Genomic DNA, 19,515 nt, shown 5'->3' on the forward strand with positions numbered 1-19,515 from the left:
CAAGAGCCCAGGCTGACTGAGGCTGATAGAGACACTGATTGTTCTTGTTGTCCTGCATGTACTGTGTGGTTATACCCAAGATAATCTAAATACCAGCATTAAAGGTCAGTTCATAATTTTCATGGCTTGGTTTTGTAGCTATATCTTCAGGGGTCCAGGAGAAAATAACTATAATATATTGCTGCAATATGCATCTTGTTGCTGGTTGACTAAAGAATTAAAGAAAAAGTGGTGGATATTCTTCCATAAGAATACTGTTCATTCTTTTCCATGTAGACCATTGAAAAGATTTATTTGGTTAAGAAATACTAAAACAGATTTCTTTCATTACTTGTGCCATTCTGTGAGTTCAATATATGTTGCTACTTCTAGCTATTCGAGTTCTGTTCATAACAAGAGTTACTGATTTTGATGACAAGTTTTACTCGGAGAAGTGCAACTCTTACATACCAGTGGAGTGCCCAAGTCCTGTACTGTCATACTTCTTGTCTGTGCTATTTACCTGGTATCATTATTGTTGCTTCTCTGTTTTCCTGTCTTTCTTTACTTATTTACTTTACTTTAATCCATGACTTTTCTGAATAACCTGTAAGAATTTGTTGCTCGTTTGTACCCTCTTTAATTCTTTCTGTTGTACATGTGGAAAGCTCGCACCAAAGGGTAGCAAGGTGCCCAGATAGGATAGTCCAGTGCCAGAAAATATATTGGATTTTTGGATAACCAAGGTAATAACTGTGGAATGTCGTGGACTTTGGTTACAACAATGAATGGAACATAAGCAGACTTGAGGTGGTGAAAATTGTACTGTAGTCCTCAAGATGGAATGAATTGTCATTTGAGCTGGATTCAGCTTGGAAGTCTTGGATCTTAAACCACTGTCATACTGTCCTAGCTTCAGGATAGACTGGACTTGTTGATGACCTGAAAACATAATGCAAGATTGGCGAGTGTAGTCTAGCTCACTGCTAGGAGATATTTAATTTTTGATCTTACTGAATGTGAGGTGGGTGTCACCTCACATCAATTTTTATGTGTGTCTTTAATTCCTTCTTTAGGACATGAACTTAGAAAACAAGCTGATAATTTGGGATCAGCAGTGAAACTATCACCGCTGATAAGTTTCTTGAACTTCCACAGGCCTTCTTATTCAATGTCTTCTAATTTCTTGGCTTTGCTTAATTTTTGCATCACAAAATCCAACTCAACATTAGTATGAATGTAAGAATCTCCGAGATGGATTTATTTTCTTTGAGTACAAGTCTTGTATTGAAGAACTGCTAATTCGAGGAGGAGCTTTTTAGGAGAGTTGCGCTCTCTCTGCCTGGAATACTTTCAAGCAAAGCAGGTACTTAGCTGGTTTATACAAAACAATGCAGAAGTCACCAAGTTTTTTTAAATGGTACTTTCTAAATTTTGGCAGTTAGTCTGCACTTTTATCAGTTCTTCAGTTAAGTCTTGCTTTCAGGTAACTATATTTGGACATTCAAATTTTAGGTGGGTTTGTTCACTGCCTACAATAAAAAGCCTAAAAAATTACTTAATTACTCCAAGTCAAAACACAAATGCCAAATTCCCTGGTGATCTTATCTATAACATTTCCTTTACAAGTTTCCTTTTGCAGTGTATAAATTGGATATTCCTGTTAAATAGAAGACAATGAGTGACTATTTTTCTTGGTTCATAGATTCCTCTTGGTCTGACAACATTACTGTGTTGAGTAGTTTGTTCAAGGGTTTTTGAGGGTTTTTTCTTCTTCTCATAGAATTTAACAAAAAAGCCCAAATAGAAGTATATTCATACTCTTTCCGAACAGGGTAGATTAAAGTATTTTTCTTGCTGCTTTTTTGCACTGAAATCTTGTTCTTGCTTTTCTTGTTTTAAGCCATGTTTTTTGTGGTGTCTGCAGAAACTTTGTGTATGTCTTTCATCTGCACTTTGGTAAATTCCTTTTAGTGTTTAATTCTCTGATATGTTCCTTATAAAATGTATAAATTACAATAGGTGAGATCTTGCATATTTTTGTGACCAACATTTAATTCAGAAATTAAAATATTAGCATTAATAAAGCTTTAGGCTTCCTGGGCTTTGTGTGAAATTTATTTTAAACCACTGTAGTTGTGTCTATGTGGCATGTTCTAGTAATGCAGAAGTTTTTAGAGCCTTGGAAACAAATACCATCCTTTTTAGTTTGACTACTTGCCTGCTGTTTTTTGATGAGGAATACAAACCTCTGACAGTCAAAAAAACCCCCACCCAAATCAAACTTCTTTTCACCAAGCGGTTCTTCACTGTTAAAGATTTATGAAAGTGACAATACGTGGAAAATGAGCTCGAAGGAGGAGGAAGAATTCTCTACAACAGGTAATTGTCATCAGTATTAATTTTGGTGGTATGGAGAAGAATGAGAAAAGACAACAGAAACATTTTCCATGTTTGTGGCACAGGGAGAAGGGCCTTACGTGTAGGCTCTTCCTAAATGTGAGCTGCCAGCTGCTTCCATCTTTCTTTTTAATTCTCCCATTCTTTAAAGTTGTGGTAGGGGTATGATGGAAAACAGCTTTTTGTGTAATTTAAGAATTGAAGTTGGCTGTCTTGATAATGCCTCATTCTGGTCCCCAGCTGACATGACTGTTTCACTTGCCTGCTGAAGTTTCTTGCTTTTGTTAACAGTGATAATTAGAAGTGTAGAAGGTACAGGAGTAGATGCAAGAAGCACAGCATACATTGTGTTGCCAGCACCCCGGGAGGTGCCCTTGCATCAACAACACAAATGCAGGAACATCTAGTGCAGAGCTGGAGCAGCCGGGGCTGTGACAAGATGGTTTGCATTTTAAGGCCATTTACAAGGATTAACATTTACATTGCTTTTGTATGCTGCCACAAAAGGTTGCAAATCTTGGACAGCCACTCCTGTTCGTGTACTAAACAGATCAGGAGACCTGTCTTGCCCCTTACTGAATTAACTGCCTGTCTGTGGAAAGAAAATAATGTTTTAAACTGTCCAGGGATTAATTTTCATTTGTAGTGACTCACACACCCCCCACCCCCTTTGAAGGACTAAATTTGAGATTAGTCCTAGGATGAAATTGTGGCCTGCTTAACTTTTCTCTTTTTATAAAAGCAGAAGACTAATTGAGGGCTGATGCTGTAATTTAGCTCTCTGAACTATTTACAAAAAGATGCACTCCATGCAGAAAAGTTATGCATAATCAAACCTAGAAACAGTGTTCTACTAATATATGCTGAAGAACTGCTTTGCAGTGTGATGTCTGTGTACAAGCTGTTCTGTATAAACAAATGCAGATAAGAATTGAAATTCTGTTACTAATTTTGCTAATTGCTAATTTCCTTTTTTAATTTCTATCCACAGATCTTCATGTCTTTCACTAAGAGGACACTTGTCAAGATAATTGCCTCAACTATTGTACCTTGGAGCAGCATGTACAAAACTGATCTTAGGACTAAAGAGTCATTAGTATTTGGAATAGCTGCCAGGGGAAAAAAATCAGGAAAGACTTTTTTCTTGTTTTTTTAATTTACAGAAGATAACTTCTTCATGGACTTTAGTAATTTTATCCTTACCTAGTAAAAAGGCACAGCTGCTGAAAGAAAAAAGGATACTTAGTAGAAAATTGCAAAACCCATTTTTGTTCTTAAAGGAACACATTACATGTCATGTCAACCCCTTTACTGATGTGTTTTGACTTTTCTCTAGGAAACTGGCATTTCTGCAGTATTCAGAATTGGGTCAACCTTCTGTTAGTAGATTTTGGACTTTCCCCTTATCTGTAATTATTTCTGTGAACAAGTAATGATTTTGTGCCTGTTTAACTAGGAATTACTCTATAGCCTCCTATCAGCATTTAAGAAAATTTCAAGACTATTCTAAAAGGATAAGGATATTCAAAGTATCTGTAATATTTCAGCTTCTTTTTCTGCCGGTGCAACTTGAGAGAGAACAGAGTTCCAGCAGCCTGGTAGGGATACCCAGATGCAGCTGGGGAAGGCATGTTTTACACTGGGCATAGGTGCAAGTAGATCTTTTGTGGAGTGTTGACTTTGTAAAAGATGCATTTCCTCAACAAACCATGTGGCACTGGTTTCTGAATGTGTTGATATAGTGTATATGAGTAGATACTTGGACTTTTTGTGAGGTATGCTAAGTATATATCTGGCAGGAGACACTAAGATTATAATGAGGTTTTTAAATTGACAGTCTTACGCTATGTCAGAGCTTTGTTACTCTACAGATGCATTTGTATGAATGAACTTTTTTATCAGAGATGAAATTATATCTTTGGAGTTTTACACTGGCTTTGGTCTTTATTGATTAGTACAGTTTAAAACTATAAACTAAAGTGTAAATGCAGCATTATATTAATGAATAAGGTGTATAATTATAATGATCTTTTTCAGTAACTCAAATTTTCTGTTAGTGCACTAAATCACAAAGAATATTTTCCAGCATTCTTTAGAATGCTTCCTCATCTGGTGTTAAAATTAGGTAATTCTTTGCATTAAAACTGTACAGATGAAAATGTGTATCCAGTTTCTTTCCCTTTTCTTAGAGGGCTTATTTGATACTTAATGATGTCTCATAGCTGTGCTTTGCTCCCTGCTTTTTTACTGAGCACATGAATGTGGATATAGCTCTAGACTCTCAATTTTAATTACTGCCCGCTTATTAAACAGTCCTTGCTTCTTAAGCAAGAAGAGTATTCAGCCTACTTAGTGCTTGTGTTTCAGGGTTTATCTCCTGTCTCGTAGAGCATATACACATTTGGGGACAAGTAAGCAAACTTCTTGTACTGCTGCTTGTGGAATATGATTAAAAATGCCTGCTCCTCAGACCAAATAATTCCTCTTAATCTTTGAAGATCAAGGCTTTCATATAGAGCACCATCTTTGTGTTTGTCTGGGTCTCAGCACTGTTAATAGGAATTTTGGCATGAGTAATACAGATGTTTATTTGTACCAAAAAACCCCCTCCCTACCAACATCCTTTTAAATCTTACAAGAATTTTGGATCTCCTGTGAAGATGAATATTCAACGCATCAATAGCAGGTAACTGCTTTTTAAAATACTTTACTTAAATACTATATGAAAAATATTTAATAATCTTGTAATTTTTACATTGTCGTTTACTACATTTTTCTACCCTTTTAGATATCCAAGATCCAGTCCTGGATAGGTAAGTATTCTGAACACTTCTTTTTTTTAGCAGTACCTGTTTCAAAGAAAAGATAAGCTGAAGTTTATTCACTTTTTTGCCTGATCTCCAAGTAATTTTTAGGCTACTCCAATTAGATAACTTACTTATGACTTAGCATGTGCATCTAAATGCTATGCATTAAGGTTCATTATAAACATTACACTTACTCAGTTCATGAACTGAAAACAGTTACTCCCACTTTTTTTGTTTTGTCCTGCTTAGTTTTCAGAAGCATTTTATGTGTTTTTAGGCAGATTGATTTTGGTAGCCTGTACCAGAAATTAATTTTCTCCCAAGACCTGAACAAGGATGTAAATGCTCAGAACAGTAGTAGTTAAGATTGTATATTTGTGTGCATGTGCATAAATGCACCGGTTTTAATTCAACTTTCTCCTTTAATTTGCAGCCTTCCAGTCTGGTGTTTTTCTTGCCTCTTCATGACCTCGTGTCTTGAGCAGCCTAGCTGGATCCCCTGGTTCCTGTTTCTTCTTGTTTCAAAATTCTGCTTTCTCCCATTTTAGATTCCCTACCCTTTTATATTCATATGCATACACTAGCCTTTTGCTACCTATTTTGGTCTTTGCTATTTATCCTGAGACTTTGGTTGGGTTCCATGCAGTATTTTCCATGTGGCACTGCTCTCCTGGATCCCCTGCCACAGTGCAGTTAGTTTGTCTGAAGAACATCCCTAACGTGCTTTTGAGGTTATAATGGCCTGATTGTTCTCATCTACATTTCTGTTCTGCTGCTTTGTCTTGCTCTAAGTAGGCATTGGAGAAGACATTAAGGCTGTACCTTTTGCTGCCCTACTTAGAAAGCAAATGCATGAACGTTTTTTAAAGAACCAGGAGAGCCTGTGGATTGTGGGGGATGATAAGCAAAGTGAAAACTTCCTGAGATAAAAAAATGCAAGCGACTCCCCTCAACAACAACAACACGTCTCCTCTTGGACATGTTTAGATTCATGAGATGTTTGTTCTGCTCCTTTCTGCTCTAATTAGGAAATGCAGTCACATTTTAGCTTTTAGGCTAAACGTAGTTCTTTCTTTTTTTTCCCCCTTCTGTCAAGTAATCTCTCTATTTCTGTTTGATTTTGTATCATTTTGATGAGCCTTTCTTTGCAAGTGCTCAACTGTGGAATCCCTTATGCTCCACACCATAAGAGAATATGCTGCTGAATAGAATATCTTAGACTCATCTGAAATATGTTTTGTTTTCTTGTGTAATACACTCCCTTAAAATATTTGTTTTGAATGTGGTTATGCATCTCTTCAGTTATCTGCCTGCTCCTTTGCTAATGGATTCAGAAAAGTCATTAAGCATGTGTGCATTGTGATCTCTGGCTCTAAGTGGGGCATCTGGGGGAAGATACCAAGTTTAAGTGTTTTCTGGCGTTCATATTGCAGTAGTTTATGCTAATTTCCTTGAGTACACATTTAAATTGTTGATACCCTCAAAGTTTTAAGTTTTTTGTGCTGTTACTCAGTTGTTGTGTAGGATGGATTTAAAGTCTTACTTTGACTTACCATTCAGTTACAAAGCAGGAACATATTAACATAGTACATTACAGAAATATCTAAATGTAAAGCTGTTATGTCTGAGTTTCTGGTCATGTAAAATTCTTCTTTTGCATAATTCTTGCTGTGTGAAATTTTTTTGGGGGGGATTGGGCAGGTGGTTCAGGGAAGAAAACAGTTTTCGTATGCAAATTGAGTAAGATTTGTCATTGGAATTTATAAGGACATGTCTGTTTCTGCTTATGAAATAAAATGGTAAAGCAGGTTTTGTGAAGTTTTGAAATTAAATATTTTTAACTTGAAAAGTAACATTTGCTCAATATATAAGTAGTGGGTTTGTTTTTCTGAGTTTAGAATACGGGATTGAAGTTCTTGTCATAATTATGTGAACTGACGTTTTCATGGGAGTTCTTATTTAAGGAGACCTCTTAATGGTTTTATATTTCTTTGTATGTTTTGGTAACATAGATCTGTCCAAATAAAATACAGTCTGTGGTTGTTGGATCTGAAATATATATTTTTAAATAACAATGTAACTTGTATTGCCAGAGATTTTTACAGTGCTTAAATTTAAACAGTTACCTAAAGCTTACCTGGGAGTAATTGCAACTTTGTTCTTTTTTTCTTGTTGTGTTTCAGGGAAATGAGGCAAGCTACCCTTTGGAAATGTGCTCGCACTGTAAGTTTTTTTTAATTGCTACACTGTATTGTTACAGAAGTCAGTTTTGTTTGGGGATTGATATGGACAGTTTTCATGTATGTTATGCAGTTTATATATTAACTAAAAGAATAACATGTTAAAAATTACCTTTGGAAATAATACAGCTTTTGCTGTTAGATTGTAGAATCAAAACCCAGTCTATCTTTAAAATAGAAATCACTTAAAGGTTTGAGGGTTTTCTTTGAGTCTTCCATCAGAATATTAAAAAAACTCTTATGATAGTCTTGATATGTCTGTAGGGTGAAGTGTAGTTCGACAAGTGGGGCTTTTCCATCAGTCCTGGTGCCAGTTCCTCAGGGGTGTGGATCAGTCATGGTGAAGTCTGTGCTGTGTTAGGAATGAAGTATATTGCTTAAACTGGCTTTGTGCCTTCAGAGGAAAGGAGAGGTTTGGGACTAGATGAGCTTTTTTTCCCCTTGTGCACCCAAGCAGTTAGGTGAAAACCCACTTCGTGTTGCTTACTTTTGGCCATGTGAGAATAAAATTTGTTGCTCCATCTCATGGGGTTGGTCTACTCTGTAAAAATGTCAAGGTATCAGATGATCTTTTCGCCTGAAGCTGACCAGAGAAGTGGTTGTCTTGTGAAATGTCCTTGTGTTGTTGTGCTAGGTGTACCTATTCTTAGTTGCGTTTTCTATTCAGTGATTTTCTTCAGCCCTAAAGTGTGTGTAGACATGTGTATGTGTCTTCTGAACCACTTGATAAAATTCCTTATCTTGAGTGAATCAGATCTTTTCAGATTCCTTTCAGTGCTTGTCATGTGCTTGTGCTGGCCTGTGGCTCTTGTAACTCAAACTGTAATAGAAAATAAATGGTCATGGAGAAATCTTTGTCTAAATATATTTTTTCAGAGAAATGAGACTTTACCTGGTAATTTTTGCAAGTCCTGTGTGCCTAATGGGAACATCTACGTGGATTCTAATTTGAGTCATAAGTTTGCAAACACTTGGGACTATCATCCGCAGCAGTGCATAGCTGTGTAATGTTCTCTGTATATTTTGTTAAATGCAAATACATGGTTGGAGTTTTGTACTTGATGAAGACTTCAGTAGTGTTTTCCTGAATCATATATGTCTCTCAATCTTACATTACTGCTCCATTGGTCAGTGTTTTGTTATGGACAAACTGGTTTCTGAAGAATTATTTTTTTTAGCTAGTCATGTCAGTGTCAGAGTTGTAAGCAGTGTGTTGCCATCCTTAACTTCTGATTCTAGGACAAACTATATTCATTGATAGCAATGGGCAGCCTAAAGGTTTATTATTACACTTCTTTGTTCATTTTTATTGCAGAGAAACTGAGGATTTTTGCATAATATTCTGTGGTTAAATGATATGTTGAGGCTGCTGTTGTTCAAATGTGAAGTTTTCCGTGATTAAAGGTTGTTCTGCTCTGATGGCCTTTCTCACAGCAGAAGGTTGGCTGTATCCTGGGCAGCATAACTCGACACACCGGGAAAATGTCCCTTTGCTTGGATGGGCCCAGCCCCTGCAGTGATAGTGCTGTGCTTCAGGATCCTGAGTGCCTCAGTATTCTGAAAGCCGGGGGTTTTGGGCACGGGTGTGCACAGCTACATGTCTGGAAGCACGCTTGCAAGTAGATGTTCACATTGTTCTTTAAGTGTTAAATGTCCCTCCTGCTTCCAGAAGTTGTCACTTACAGGTCTAAGGTTTTCAAGGCAAGGCCAGACAATCTCTTTGAAGATCATCTGATACAGTGTCTTGGTTTGAAAAGACAGTTGTCTGCTAAGGAACTCAGGAGCCTTCCCTGAACTGGAAACTGTAAACCCCCTCCCTCCAAATTTTTACAAATTTGAAATTAAGGGGGGCTCTCAGGCAGAGATATGGAAGCAGGAATAACAGTTCTTTATTAGGGAAGAAAATAAAAAGTAAAAGAAACTGCAGTAATACAAAACAACACTGACAGAATCAGAATACGACCTGACACGCTGTTGGTCAGGGTATTGGTAGCAGTCCTCCTGGAGTGGCAGGTGTGGTTCTGTTGGAGCAGTGATCCTGTAGAAGGGTCTTCTGAAGATCCAGTGGAAAAGGCAGCTGTTGCTCTGGGAATCCAGTGGAAAGGCTGTTCTGGTGTCTCAAAATCTCAGATTCTATCCAGTTAGGAATGCTTGGCTCCTCCCTCTGGGTGGAGCATCTCACAATGGGATGCTGTAATTTTTATCAGTCATGCAGTGGCACTCAATATCCCATTAACAGCAGATAACTCCCCGGAGAGAGTATTGGTTTGTGGAAGAGATAAAGAAAACTGCCCAATTAACAGAAGATAACTGCCACACCTCTAACAATGGCAGACAGAATACACACCTTGCCTTGCAATCTAGGGCTTACAGATTTTGAATTTTCACCTTTTGGAGATTGCCAATTAGTAATAATGTATTAATGCTGTTTGCATGGAGACATTGGGTCATAACCTCTGCTTGGTGCTACAGTTGCTACTTTGGTGTCTCATAAGAATAGTTTTGTGTTAAAGTAGGCAGTTACATGAAGCAAATTCAGGCTACCACAGAGAGGATGCTCACCATTAGATAGTCAAGCATCTTCTTTTAACCTTTCATTTTAGAACATTAGTTCTTCTCAGTGGGTAAATGAGTGTTGTTGGATTCCTTAGAATGGTTTGGTTTTGTTTCTCAGCTATGCTGTGCCAGAAATTACAGAAAACCTACCACTGCTTTCCATGATGAAAATTTGATGTCAGCCAGAATCTGTCAAATTGTCCATAAGAAAATTTTATTATCGCAAAAAGATGTAGAGAGGACCATTTTGTAATAGAGTAAAGAATAGTTTATAAATACTCTTTTGTAGTGTGTTTGGATTTTAAGCTAAGAAGACTGGTATCTCTTTCCTAACTTAGGAAATTGTAATTGACACATCTGAAGTCATAAAAAGGATTAGGCCAGCTGTGTGTAAGCATATACAAGATGAGTGGTTGAATGTGTTCTCAAGGGTATCATCTTTTTGAAATCTGATCTCCAAAACTGAAATGGCTGACGTGGTTGCTACTCTGAAACGTTATATTCGTGAATCAGATGAGGCTGTAGGTAGAGGTGCAAATTTTGCTGAAGGTCTGTTTTTATTTTGAGAACACTGCAGTACATTCTTCTGGGGGAAAATTAGTCTGGAAACATTTAAAATTCATTTCAGAACATGTTTGATTTGCAAAATTTTTCCTAATACCTTTGCAATATTCTTGACTATAATGATTTCATGTTTGAAAAGTTAGTGGAAATTGGGCTCTCTGTGACCACACTCTGATCTGGCTTTTGTTAGTTAAACCTTTGAACCAGTATTCTAAGAGTATCTGAAAAGCCAGTCTTTTAAATACAGGGGTAAACATTTAGATTTCAGAAGTGCTCAGCACCTAATTGCTGAGAGATGTACAGCTTTTCTAATGTCTGTACCCTTTGCAGATGCCTGTGTGTATACTGTGTGGTCTGCAGCAATGGATGTACCATGCTTCTTAAAGCATATGCAGTTATCCTGGTAAAGCATCACTGAATGTAGTGAATTTCAGAAATCTGTGGGTTTAGGGCATTTTTTACTTTTGGCTCTCAGGTTAATAAAAAGCTAGCTATGTACCTTGATGTTAACTGTAGAAAATATAATTAATTTTTTTCTGAAATTACTGTTTTCAAAATAAGCACACTGCAGTTGGCTTCTAATGAAGTTTTTTGAGTTGCCACTTGAATAGTTTTTACAGTCTTAGCATCAGTTGCATGCATTACAATTTGAAACAGAATTGTTTTAAAATCTAATGGATGATCCTCTACTGCTGTGTTGAGGGGCAGAAGTGAGGAACTCAGCAGTGTGGATTAGCATATTAGAAAGTGAGCAACTGAGATAAGACTCCTGCAATAAAATGGGAGTGAGGCAAAGCATTTGCATGTAGTTTCTTGGAAGCATTTTAACCTGTTTCATCATATTTTTAGATGTATGCAAATGAATTCAAGAGATGAAGCAGGTGTTGGCTCTAAGAATTTTAATACTTGGATAGAAGAGGAATCTTGAAAGTACTGATAGTTCTTTAACAAAAAAAATCCTTAGTACCAGAACTACTTAACACTTGCCTGATGTTAATTACAAGGGGAACAAAATCCAGAATGGATTATGAAATAAACATAAATAATTCTAAGTGTTTTAAAACAGTGCAGAATTTGATGTTTGAGCAGGGCTGCCAATAAAGCATTTTAAAGAAAAGCACTTAGCAGTTACTATTTCCAGCCAGATTGTAAGTTTGTGAGCTCAGGCATCAGTGCCAGGGTGAGGGCACGCTGTCTGGTTTGCCGAAAAGCATGGGAAGCACAGAGCCCCTGTCAGCTGGGGAGCATAGCACAAAAAAGGCTAATTTGGATCTGAATGCTCAGGGTTGCTGGGAGTGTGGTGATGAGTCACCGGCAAACTCTGCTTCAAGCTGTGTAAACAAAGCTCAGTCCTGATTTTTCCTTAGTGGTGGTATCGCCCTTTTTACACTACTATGGACTTGGACTTCCTAGGAGTTCCTAGTGTTTTTATATAGCCTGGTCTCCTGAGCTGGTCTTAAATTCTGTCTGCTACTGCCACCATCAGTCCTTTCAGCTCAGCTTTCCCTTGAGCTGAACTGTCTTGTGCCTTGCATTTCCAGCAGAACTTAGGAGAGTTTATGTGGGCACAAAGTAATATTTTTTGTTCAGACACTGAGAATTAATTTCAGTGCTCTGTTCTCTCAGTGAGAGCTATGTGTAATTTTAAGAAAGTCTGTTGATAAGGACAAGGAAAATACAGGCATTGTAAAAAAGGGGTGCTCCATCTTAGATAGGAACTGTTGTGTATGTGCATTTTGGGAGATAAAGCAAAAAATTACTAAGATATTGAAATCTGCTGTTATACATAAATGTATGCTATTTTCCTTTAAAAAATCCAAAGGATAACCAAGAAACAAACATTAAGCTCCAGAAAATCTGCGTAGTTTTTAGGTAAATTCAGCATAGGCAGGGAGAGTCACCAGAAATGAAGACTTGTGAAGAAAGAATAGACAGAAGGTATCCCAATCTAAGGCATATTATACTGTGATGTATTCATCCTTTATTTTATATTTGTGTTCTTATTTCTTAAAGCTGTTCTATGAAGACTAAGATACTACTGAACTACAAATTTTTTCAAGCTTTTTAAAACTCAGCTTGTGGAAAGGATTTAATGGTAGGTGAGGTGCCTGCAATATATTTAAGGAAAAGTAATGTAATTCTGATATTAGATTCTCATACAGTCAGTTATGAGCACAGTGATCTCATGTTTATCCAGATATGTTCATTAGGAACAGAGGTTTATATGCTGATTAGCTATTAAAGAAAATTTTCTTGGCCCTGCATTTACTTTGCTTTTTCATTATTTCCTCCTCCAAGTACTGTCATTTGTGCTGTATCGATTGCCAGAAACAAAATATAGGAAGAGTTTGCTGTTTGGTCAGCTTTTGGCAGAGATGCTAACTTTTTTCAATACTGTTTTTTAATTTGTTTTGACTTCTGTTAAGAACAGAACCTCTCTCAGATCTCCACTGCAGGGAAACCCTTTGCTTGAATGTTTCAAGGTTTGGAATGAGAAATTTTAATCTCATTTCTAGTAGAAACTGCTGCCAGATATTTGTACCTGGACTGTGCATTGAAGTTGAGCTGGTATGAGCTATGAAATGAGATGTGTGTATATGTGGACAAAGAGTAATTAACATTTTTCAGATATCCTTAATTTCATAATTGTGGCAGCTGTTGCTTTGTTACAGTTCAGCAAAACATGAACATTGTTGAGAAATACTCTTACATCCCTTTGCAACCTCCTCCCCTTCCTGTGATCTGATTCATACCTTTATCATCCATAATCTTGACCTCCTTGTCCACCATCTTTAAAACAAAGCAAAAAAAAATTCTTCTCTTACGCTTGCTAGTTTTATAATGTAAGGACCTTGTTAGCTGCAGATGTGAGGCTAGTTAACCCAATAGTGGTTCTTGTGCCCAGCAGATGATGACAGAACAGCATTGCTTGGTAATACAAGCCATGTGTCCAGTGGATCAGTTTCTGAATGCTGCAAGAAAATGTTTTTTTTTTTAATATAGTTCATACTGGTAGTTCTGCTAGAGATATATTAACTTGAGATAAAATACCTTTCTGACAACAGTTTGTTTTCTTAGCACATTTCTTAGCAATGGCAGAGACAATCTTTTGTGCCAGCTTGTGCCAATTCAAGCTATGTAGCCATGTGTGAGTGACTTGTGTATGTGGTAATTAATTAACTCCACTTCATAGCAGAACATTGACAGAACTCTGGGTGTCACTTTCAGTCTTTGCTTGTGTATTTGTGAGGAAAAATGGCATGGACTTGATCTCTCAAACCAGGAAAGGGAACTGAAGTAATGAAATAAGACTTTCTTTAATGTGACCTGGGTTGTGAGAAAATGGTGTTACCTAATGATCAGAGGTCTGTAGTCCTGCTTCAAGCAGCTCCATGTTTCTATCCTAATTTGTGAAAATGTCATTGCTGTGTTTTGGTACTTAGGAGTTTCTTACATGTTACTTAGAAATGTTATAGAACTTGCAGTTCATTAACTCATTAGTTTTTGTAGCAGGGGAGAAGAAATCCAGCTGTGTTAATGCTTCTTAAAATCACATTGTGATTTTGTGAAGTTGCAGAACTATGAAGTGTTTCAGCTTGTTTAGGAGGCTTTAGAACTGACCAAAATGGAAAGATTGATCTTTCTATTAATACTGGAAATGTGATTCCACTGATCTGGTAAGAAGCTGACAGTGTGTTAAATACACCATAGACAATATTTTTAGTTTGCTGTTTAGTTATTTTAAAGTGAAGTAATACAGGTATAAATTATGTCAGTTCACATACTTATTTTACAACGGGAAATGTGCTTACATAAGTGTGCATACATAGTGTGATAAGTCACCATTAATATTTTTATGCTTTTTCAAATGCTTGTGCTGTGAGGCTTTTTTGAGGATATGAGCTCTTTCTATGGGAGTTGGAAGTAGAACTTGCACTGAAATGAAGTTCCCACATTTGCAGCTTGCCAAGGTGCTGTCTGCATTAAAATGGACTGGGCCCAGTGATTGTCCAGTGGCAGGACTTGAAGTGGGGGCAAAAGAGTTTCTGTCCACAGAAGCAAAAGTTGGCAAATACCTTTCAGTGTGTTGGGGAGAAGCAGCATTTTGTGCTGATGGAACTCATAAAATTGCCCATGGAGCTCTGCTTTGCCATTCCTTTTTAATACTGTATTCTTCTAGTCCCATGATGATGTTCTACATCCAGGTTACTATACGGTGCTGTGTCACCCTCTGTGTCATCTGGAGGAGTTCTGGGTAGGTGTGCAATGTGCTGCTGCCACTGCTGTGCTGTTGTGCTGTTCAGGGCACAGCTCCAGTTACAGTCAAGGCTTCTGCACAGACTGGGGTAAAAGGAATATTTCGATGCAGTTGAGAGGTTAATTGTGTGAAATACCACACTGCTTACTAGAAACCAAGGAAAGCGAATTATATTTAGTCTCACTTTTGTAGCCCTAGAGGCAGAATGAGGTCTGTGTCTTTCTGGCACAGCAAAGAGAAGATTATTCTGAGACTGCACACTGGTTTTTGCCCTTTGCCTCTGCAGTTGCAAGCAGTAACTGAGACTGCAGAATGGCAGAAAATCATCTTGTGCCTTTGGACTTCTGTCAGGCTGTCTTTCATTCTGAAATAGTGCAGTCCTGAGGACTCTCTATTTGTGTCTCACTGGTTTCTAGACAAGGATATCAAGAAACTGAAGTGGCAGTTGGTTACTGTTGGTAGAGGATTAGGTCTCTGAGGTAGCTGCAGTTTCAAGACATCAAGCTCTGCAGGTTGGCTGACCTTATGTATTGGAAGACTTAGAGCTGTTCAATTTTATGCTGCACTTTTACAAAAGCCTGAAAAGGTACTGATGTGATGTGAAATGGATCAGGTGGATGTATGTGCCTTGTAGAAGATATGATAAAATTTCTATTACTATTGAAGCAAACACACTACTAAATGGAGCTAAGAAATATTGAGGGATCTGCACATGTTAAGGAGAAGGTTGGTAGGGCAAGTTTGCAGTCTTCAGTTCCGCAGGGTATGTTTGCTGTGGTTTGCTGTGTACTGAGCCCCTTCTAGGGGCAACCTCAGTTGCTCCTTTGTAGCTAAAAAGGGTGAGCAACATGTGAACAGACTTGGATCTCATAAATGAGGCTGCTGACAGGGTATTTTCAGGTTGTTATGGAGAAATTTTTCAAGCTTTTCAGCAGTAAAAAAGTACATGATTGCTTTTAATTGTTTTTATAGATTCACAGGTATAGTCTATTCTTGGCATAATCAGATGTGTAAAATAGGGTACTAGAGTATATGCTTTAATTGAGATTCTCTATAAATTTGAACAGATTAGATGAAGAGGTGCCGCTGCAGAACCTGAATCTACTTTAATTTCTGGGACAAAAAAAATAAAGCTGTATGCAAATTGTGGCTACAGGTGTGTCTGTTTCCCATCTGAGATGGAGAGGAAGAATGATCTTAGGTCACTAAGAGGAGTGTTTTAAGTAGGTGAGAGATAACTGGCTACCAGTAGGACTGTTAACCTGCTTAACTTGACTCAAATCCCAGGAGATCTCATGTTCAGTGTGCTGAAAAAGCACTAGTTTTGCTAATAAGTTGAATATAATTGTCTTTCTGACATGCTATGTTAGTCCAGTGTAAACATAATGCTGTTTCCTTCAGAGAACACTTGGTCTCTTCCTCAAATTCTTCACATCTGGTATTTGTAAGAGCTGACTAAGTAACTAGCTAAGCATCCTCAATCCTTCAAAATGTTGTGTCAGCATGTGGTATTCAGTGAGTCACAATGCTAATAACTGTATTATGGCAGGTGCAGGGAGGAATAAAGGTAAGTCTTATTTAAAATAAAATTGTGTTTGTCTTCAGAATTTCATGTTATTGTTATAGGTGTTTAATAGTTAAAGTGGGATAAAATCTTGTAGGAAAGCAATGAAATGTGCCTTGTGTTTAACTGCAAAGGATTTACTGAGGCCTTTCTGAGAGTAAATATGGGGTTGTTTTTCATTTCAGTTGATGCTGATGAGATAAAAAGACTAGGAAAGAGATTTAAGAAGCTCGATTTGGACAACTCTGGTTCTCTGAGCGTGGAAGAGTTCATGTCTTTACCTGAATTGCAACAGAACCCGTTAGTACAGCGAGTAATAGATATATTTGACACAGATGGCAATGGAGAAGTGGATTTTAAAGGTAAGGCACTGTGTTCTGTGATAGGTGGTGGTACTTCAGAATTCGTAGAGCTTTAGAATTCAGGTTTTTCTTCATCTGACATGGGAGAGGTGAAGAAGATATGTTAAAATAAGGTGCTAAATCCTAGTGGAACTAAATACCAGTAAAATAAAAAAACTAAATACCAGTAGTTTCTCTGCATTAGGGCACTTCTGAGTGAAATGTTTAAAGGACCAAGTTTATTAATAATAGCTTTTAAGGTCAGGCTGACTGAGGACTACTTGTTAAATATCTCTTAAAATACACCAATTTAGACTCTTAATTTTGATGCTGAGGAGAGACTGAAGAAAGTTGTGGTAGGCTAAGTGATGTGTTTCTGTGTAAGTTGTATTTGTCCAAATGAAATCTCTCCTTTGGAGTACTTAGAAAATAGGAAGGAGCCCAGGTTTTTCTGTTGATATTTCTTTTATGGGGTTATTTTTACATAGATCTTAGACTGACACTTGAAGAAAAAAAAATCCAAACAACATGGAAGATTTGATTTAGTATATTTCTCAATGATTTTAAATATTCATGATTAAAAGGGCCATGATTAAAATCTTCCTCACTAGTTCATCTTAAAACAGTGTCTGAAATTATAATGTTTGTAACTTCTGTTCAAGGTAAAACTTAGTATTTCTTATGACTAAAAAAGGCTAATCAGTCTTGATTTTTTTTTAATTGGAGAAAGTACTTAAATCTTATTTATACTGACAGACTGACATTTTAAATAAGATATTAATATACAAGAGCTGGTAACCTCTGCAAAACCTATTTAATGTTTATAGGGATATCTACAGTATAACTAGAATGTTGAGTTTTGATTAGAAATAGTAATTGTTGCATGGAACTATTCAAAATTCCCTTGTAAAAAATAGATAGTCATGAGCAATGATGATCATGTTTTCTGTGACATTGAGCTGTGATTAATAACAGTTATCAAGAGTTGTTCCTCTTGTAAGGGAGCAGAAAGTTGGCAAAACCAATTTTCTTTTATAGAAAAATACTTTAGAATTTCTTCAAAAGCAGTTTTCAGTTTCCATGTAGTTCTTTACATTGAGAAACCAGTATTGAGAGGAGTTGTACATTTGGAGTCTCAACTGGAGTAACTTTAGTAAAGATCTTAGTTTTCTGTCAGGTTCTTGTGAAGGTCCAGCAACAAAACAAACAAAATTATTTAAATGCTGGTGTGACATAGTCTGTTTAGTGAGTGTTGCATTGGATTTGGGGCTCCTCCCACTGAAGAAATTAAATATCAACGTACACAGACATTTAGGTATCATAAAGTAGGCAATATTTTAGAGATTAGATTGCTTTCACAATTTCTAAAGTTTTCTGAATGTTGACTTGTTTATTAAAAATGTGTTTTTTATACATATTTTCCTTTTCATTGTGTAGAATTTATAGAAGGAGTCTCCCAGTTCAGTGTCAAAGGAGATAAAGAACAGAAGTTGAGGTGTAAGTATTTTGATTTTCCTTAACAAAAAATTTCTGATCCTCAGAAATACACTTTTGTAAATTAAGATTAAGAAATTGGCAAATTCAAATTGTTGTAAAGAGTGGAAAATAATGAAAGTAGATTGTAAGCTTTTTGCACATTTTGTTGTGAACACTTAGTAGCACTCTTTTCTGCAGGGAAAGTTGGAGGAGGTTGGTTGCTTGCTGAAGAATTTTCAGTTGCTTTCAGTTTTTTTAAAAAAGTGAGTTCATTTAAGAACAGCTTGCTATATAGATCTGTGAACTTAGAGGGCCTAAGAATAATACTCAATTATTTGCTATTACAGTAGGAAAGCACTAAATTCTTGTTTCAGAACTGCATCTCCAGACCTTGGCTTAGGAGTAGAAAAGAGACAGATTCAGTTACGGATGTAGCTTCCAAATAACTAAGTCTGAAATGTTTAAAAATAAATTCAGTCTTGATGACAAGTTGTTTGCAGCAAAGTAACCAGATGGGATTTTGAGTCATCTGTTTCCTGGGAGGTTGTAATTTTTTTGCTGGCTGAGTGCTTTACTTGTAGTGGGGAAGATTTTCTTTTTTGGTGTTCACAGAATGCTTTTACTGCTAGTGTTAGAACAATTTCAGGTGTTTTCTAAAGTGAGTATATATTGTTTTCCAACCATAGTTGGTACCAATTGGTTGGTTTATTTATGTTTGATTATTTTTTTTTACTTCTACAGTTGCTTTTCGCATTTATGATATGGACAAAGATGGCTATATCTCAAATGGAGAGCTCTTCCAGGTCCTGAAGATGATGGTTGGGAACAATCTCAAAGACACTCAGTTACAGCAAATTGTAGATAAAACCATAATTAATGCAGATAAGGATGGTGATGGAAGAATATCCTTTGAAGAATTTTGTGCTGTAAGTAACTTCTAAAGAAAAATTGAGTCATTTACAGAGAGAGGAAAAATAAAATACCTCTCAAGTGCTACTCTGGAAAAAGAGTAAACAGTTAAAAGGTGCATTTTTATGAACTTAAGAGGCTTACTGAACAGAATGTTTAAATGTAGCATTTAACACTTGGAAGGGTTGATTTTTAACCCATGTGATATTTTTCTTTAATTAGTTGATAGGAAGTTTTAAATTCTTTTCTCAAAAAGAATTTAAATGCCACATTGAATCTTGATCCTTTGAAAATTGCAATAATGAGTGTTTACACATTGATTTTTTAAATGGTATACTAAGGAAGATACACTTGATAGCATGGTTTAGGCATTGCTTTTTTTCCTAATCTTTGAATTTACAACTTCAGTTCAAACTTAACT

General features: G+C 36.6%; 1 protein-coding gene across 1 annotated transcript in view; it reads left to right on the forward strand.

Annotated features, from left to right (window-relative positions):
- Positions 1-19,515, forward strand: part of PPP3R1 (protein phosphatase 3 regulatory subunit B, alpha) — a 38,636-nt gene that overhangs the window by 15,950 nt on the left and 3,171 nt on the right. Inside the window, exons 2-5 of the mRNA XM_064709203.1 lie at positions 7,370-7,409; positions 16,554-16,730; positions 18,147-18,206; positions 18,927-19,111. Of these exons, the coding sequence (XP_064565273.1) occupies positions 7,370-7,409; positions 16,554-16,730; positions 18,147-18,206; positions 18,927-19,111 (462 nt within the window). The remainder of the gene's footprint in view (positions 1-7,369; positions 7,410-16,553; positions 16,731-18,146; positions 18,207-18,926; positions 19,112-19,515) is intronic.

The sequence above is a fragment of the Zonotrichia leucophrys genome, chromosome 3 (assembly GCF_028769735.1).
Source record: "Zonotrichia leucophrys gambelii isolate GWCS_2022_RI chromosome 3, RI_Zleu_2.0, whole genome shotgun sequence".
In the NCBI taxonomy this organism is placed as follows: domain Eukaryota; kingdom Metazoa; phylum Chordata; class Aves; order Passeriformes; family Passerellidae; genus Zonotrichia; species Zonotrichia leucophrys.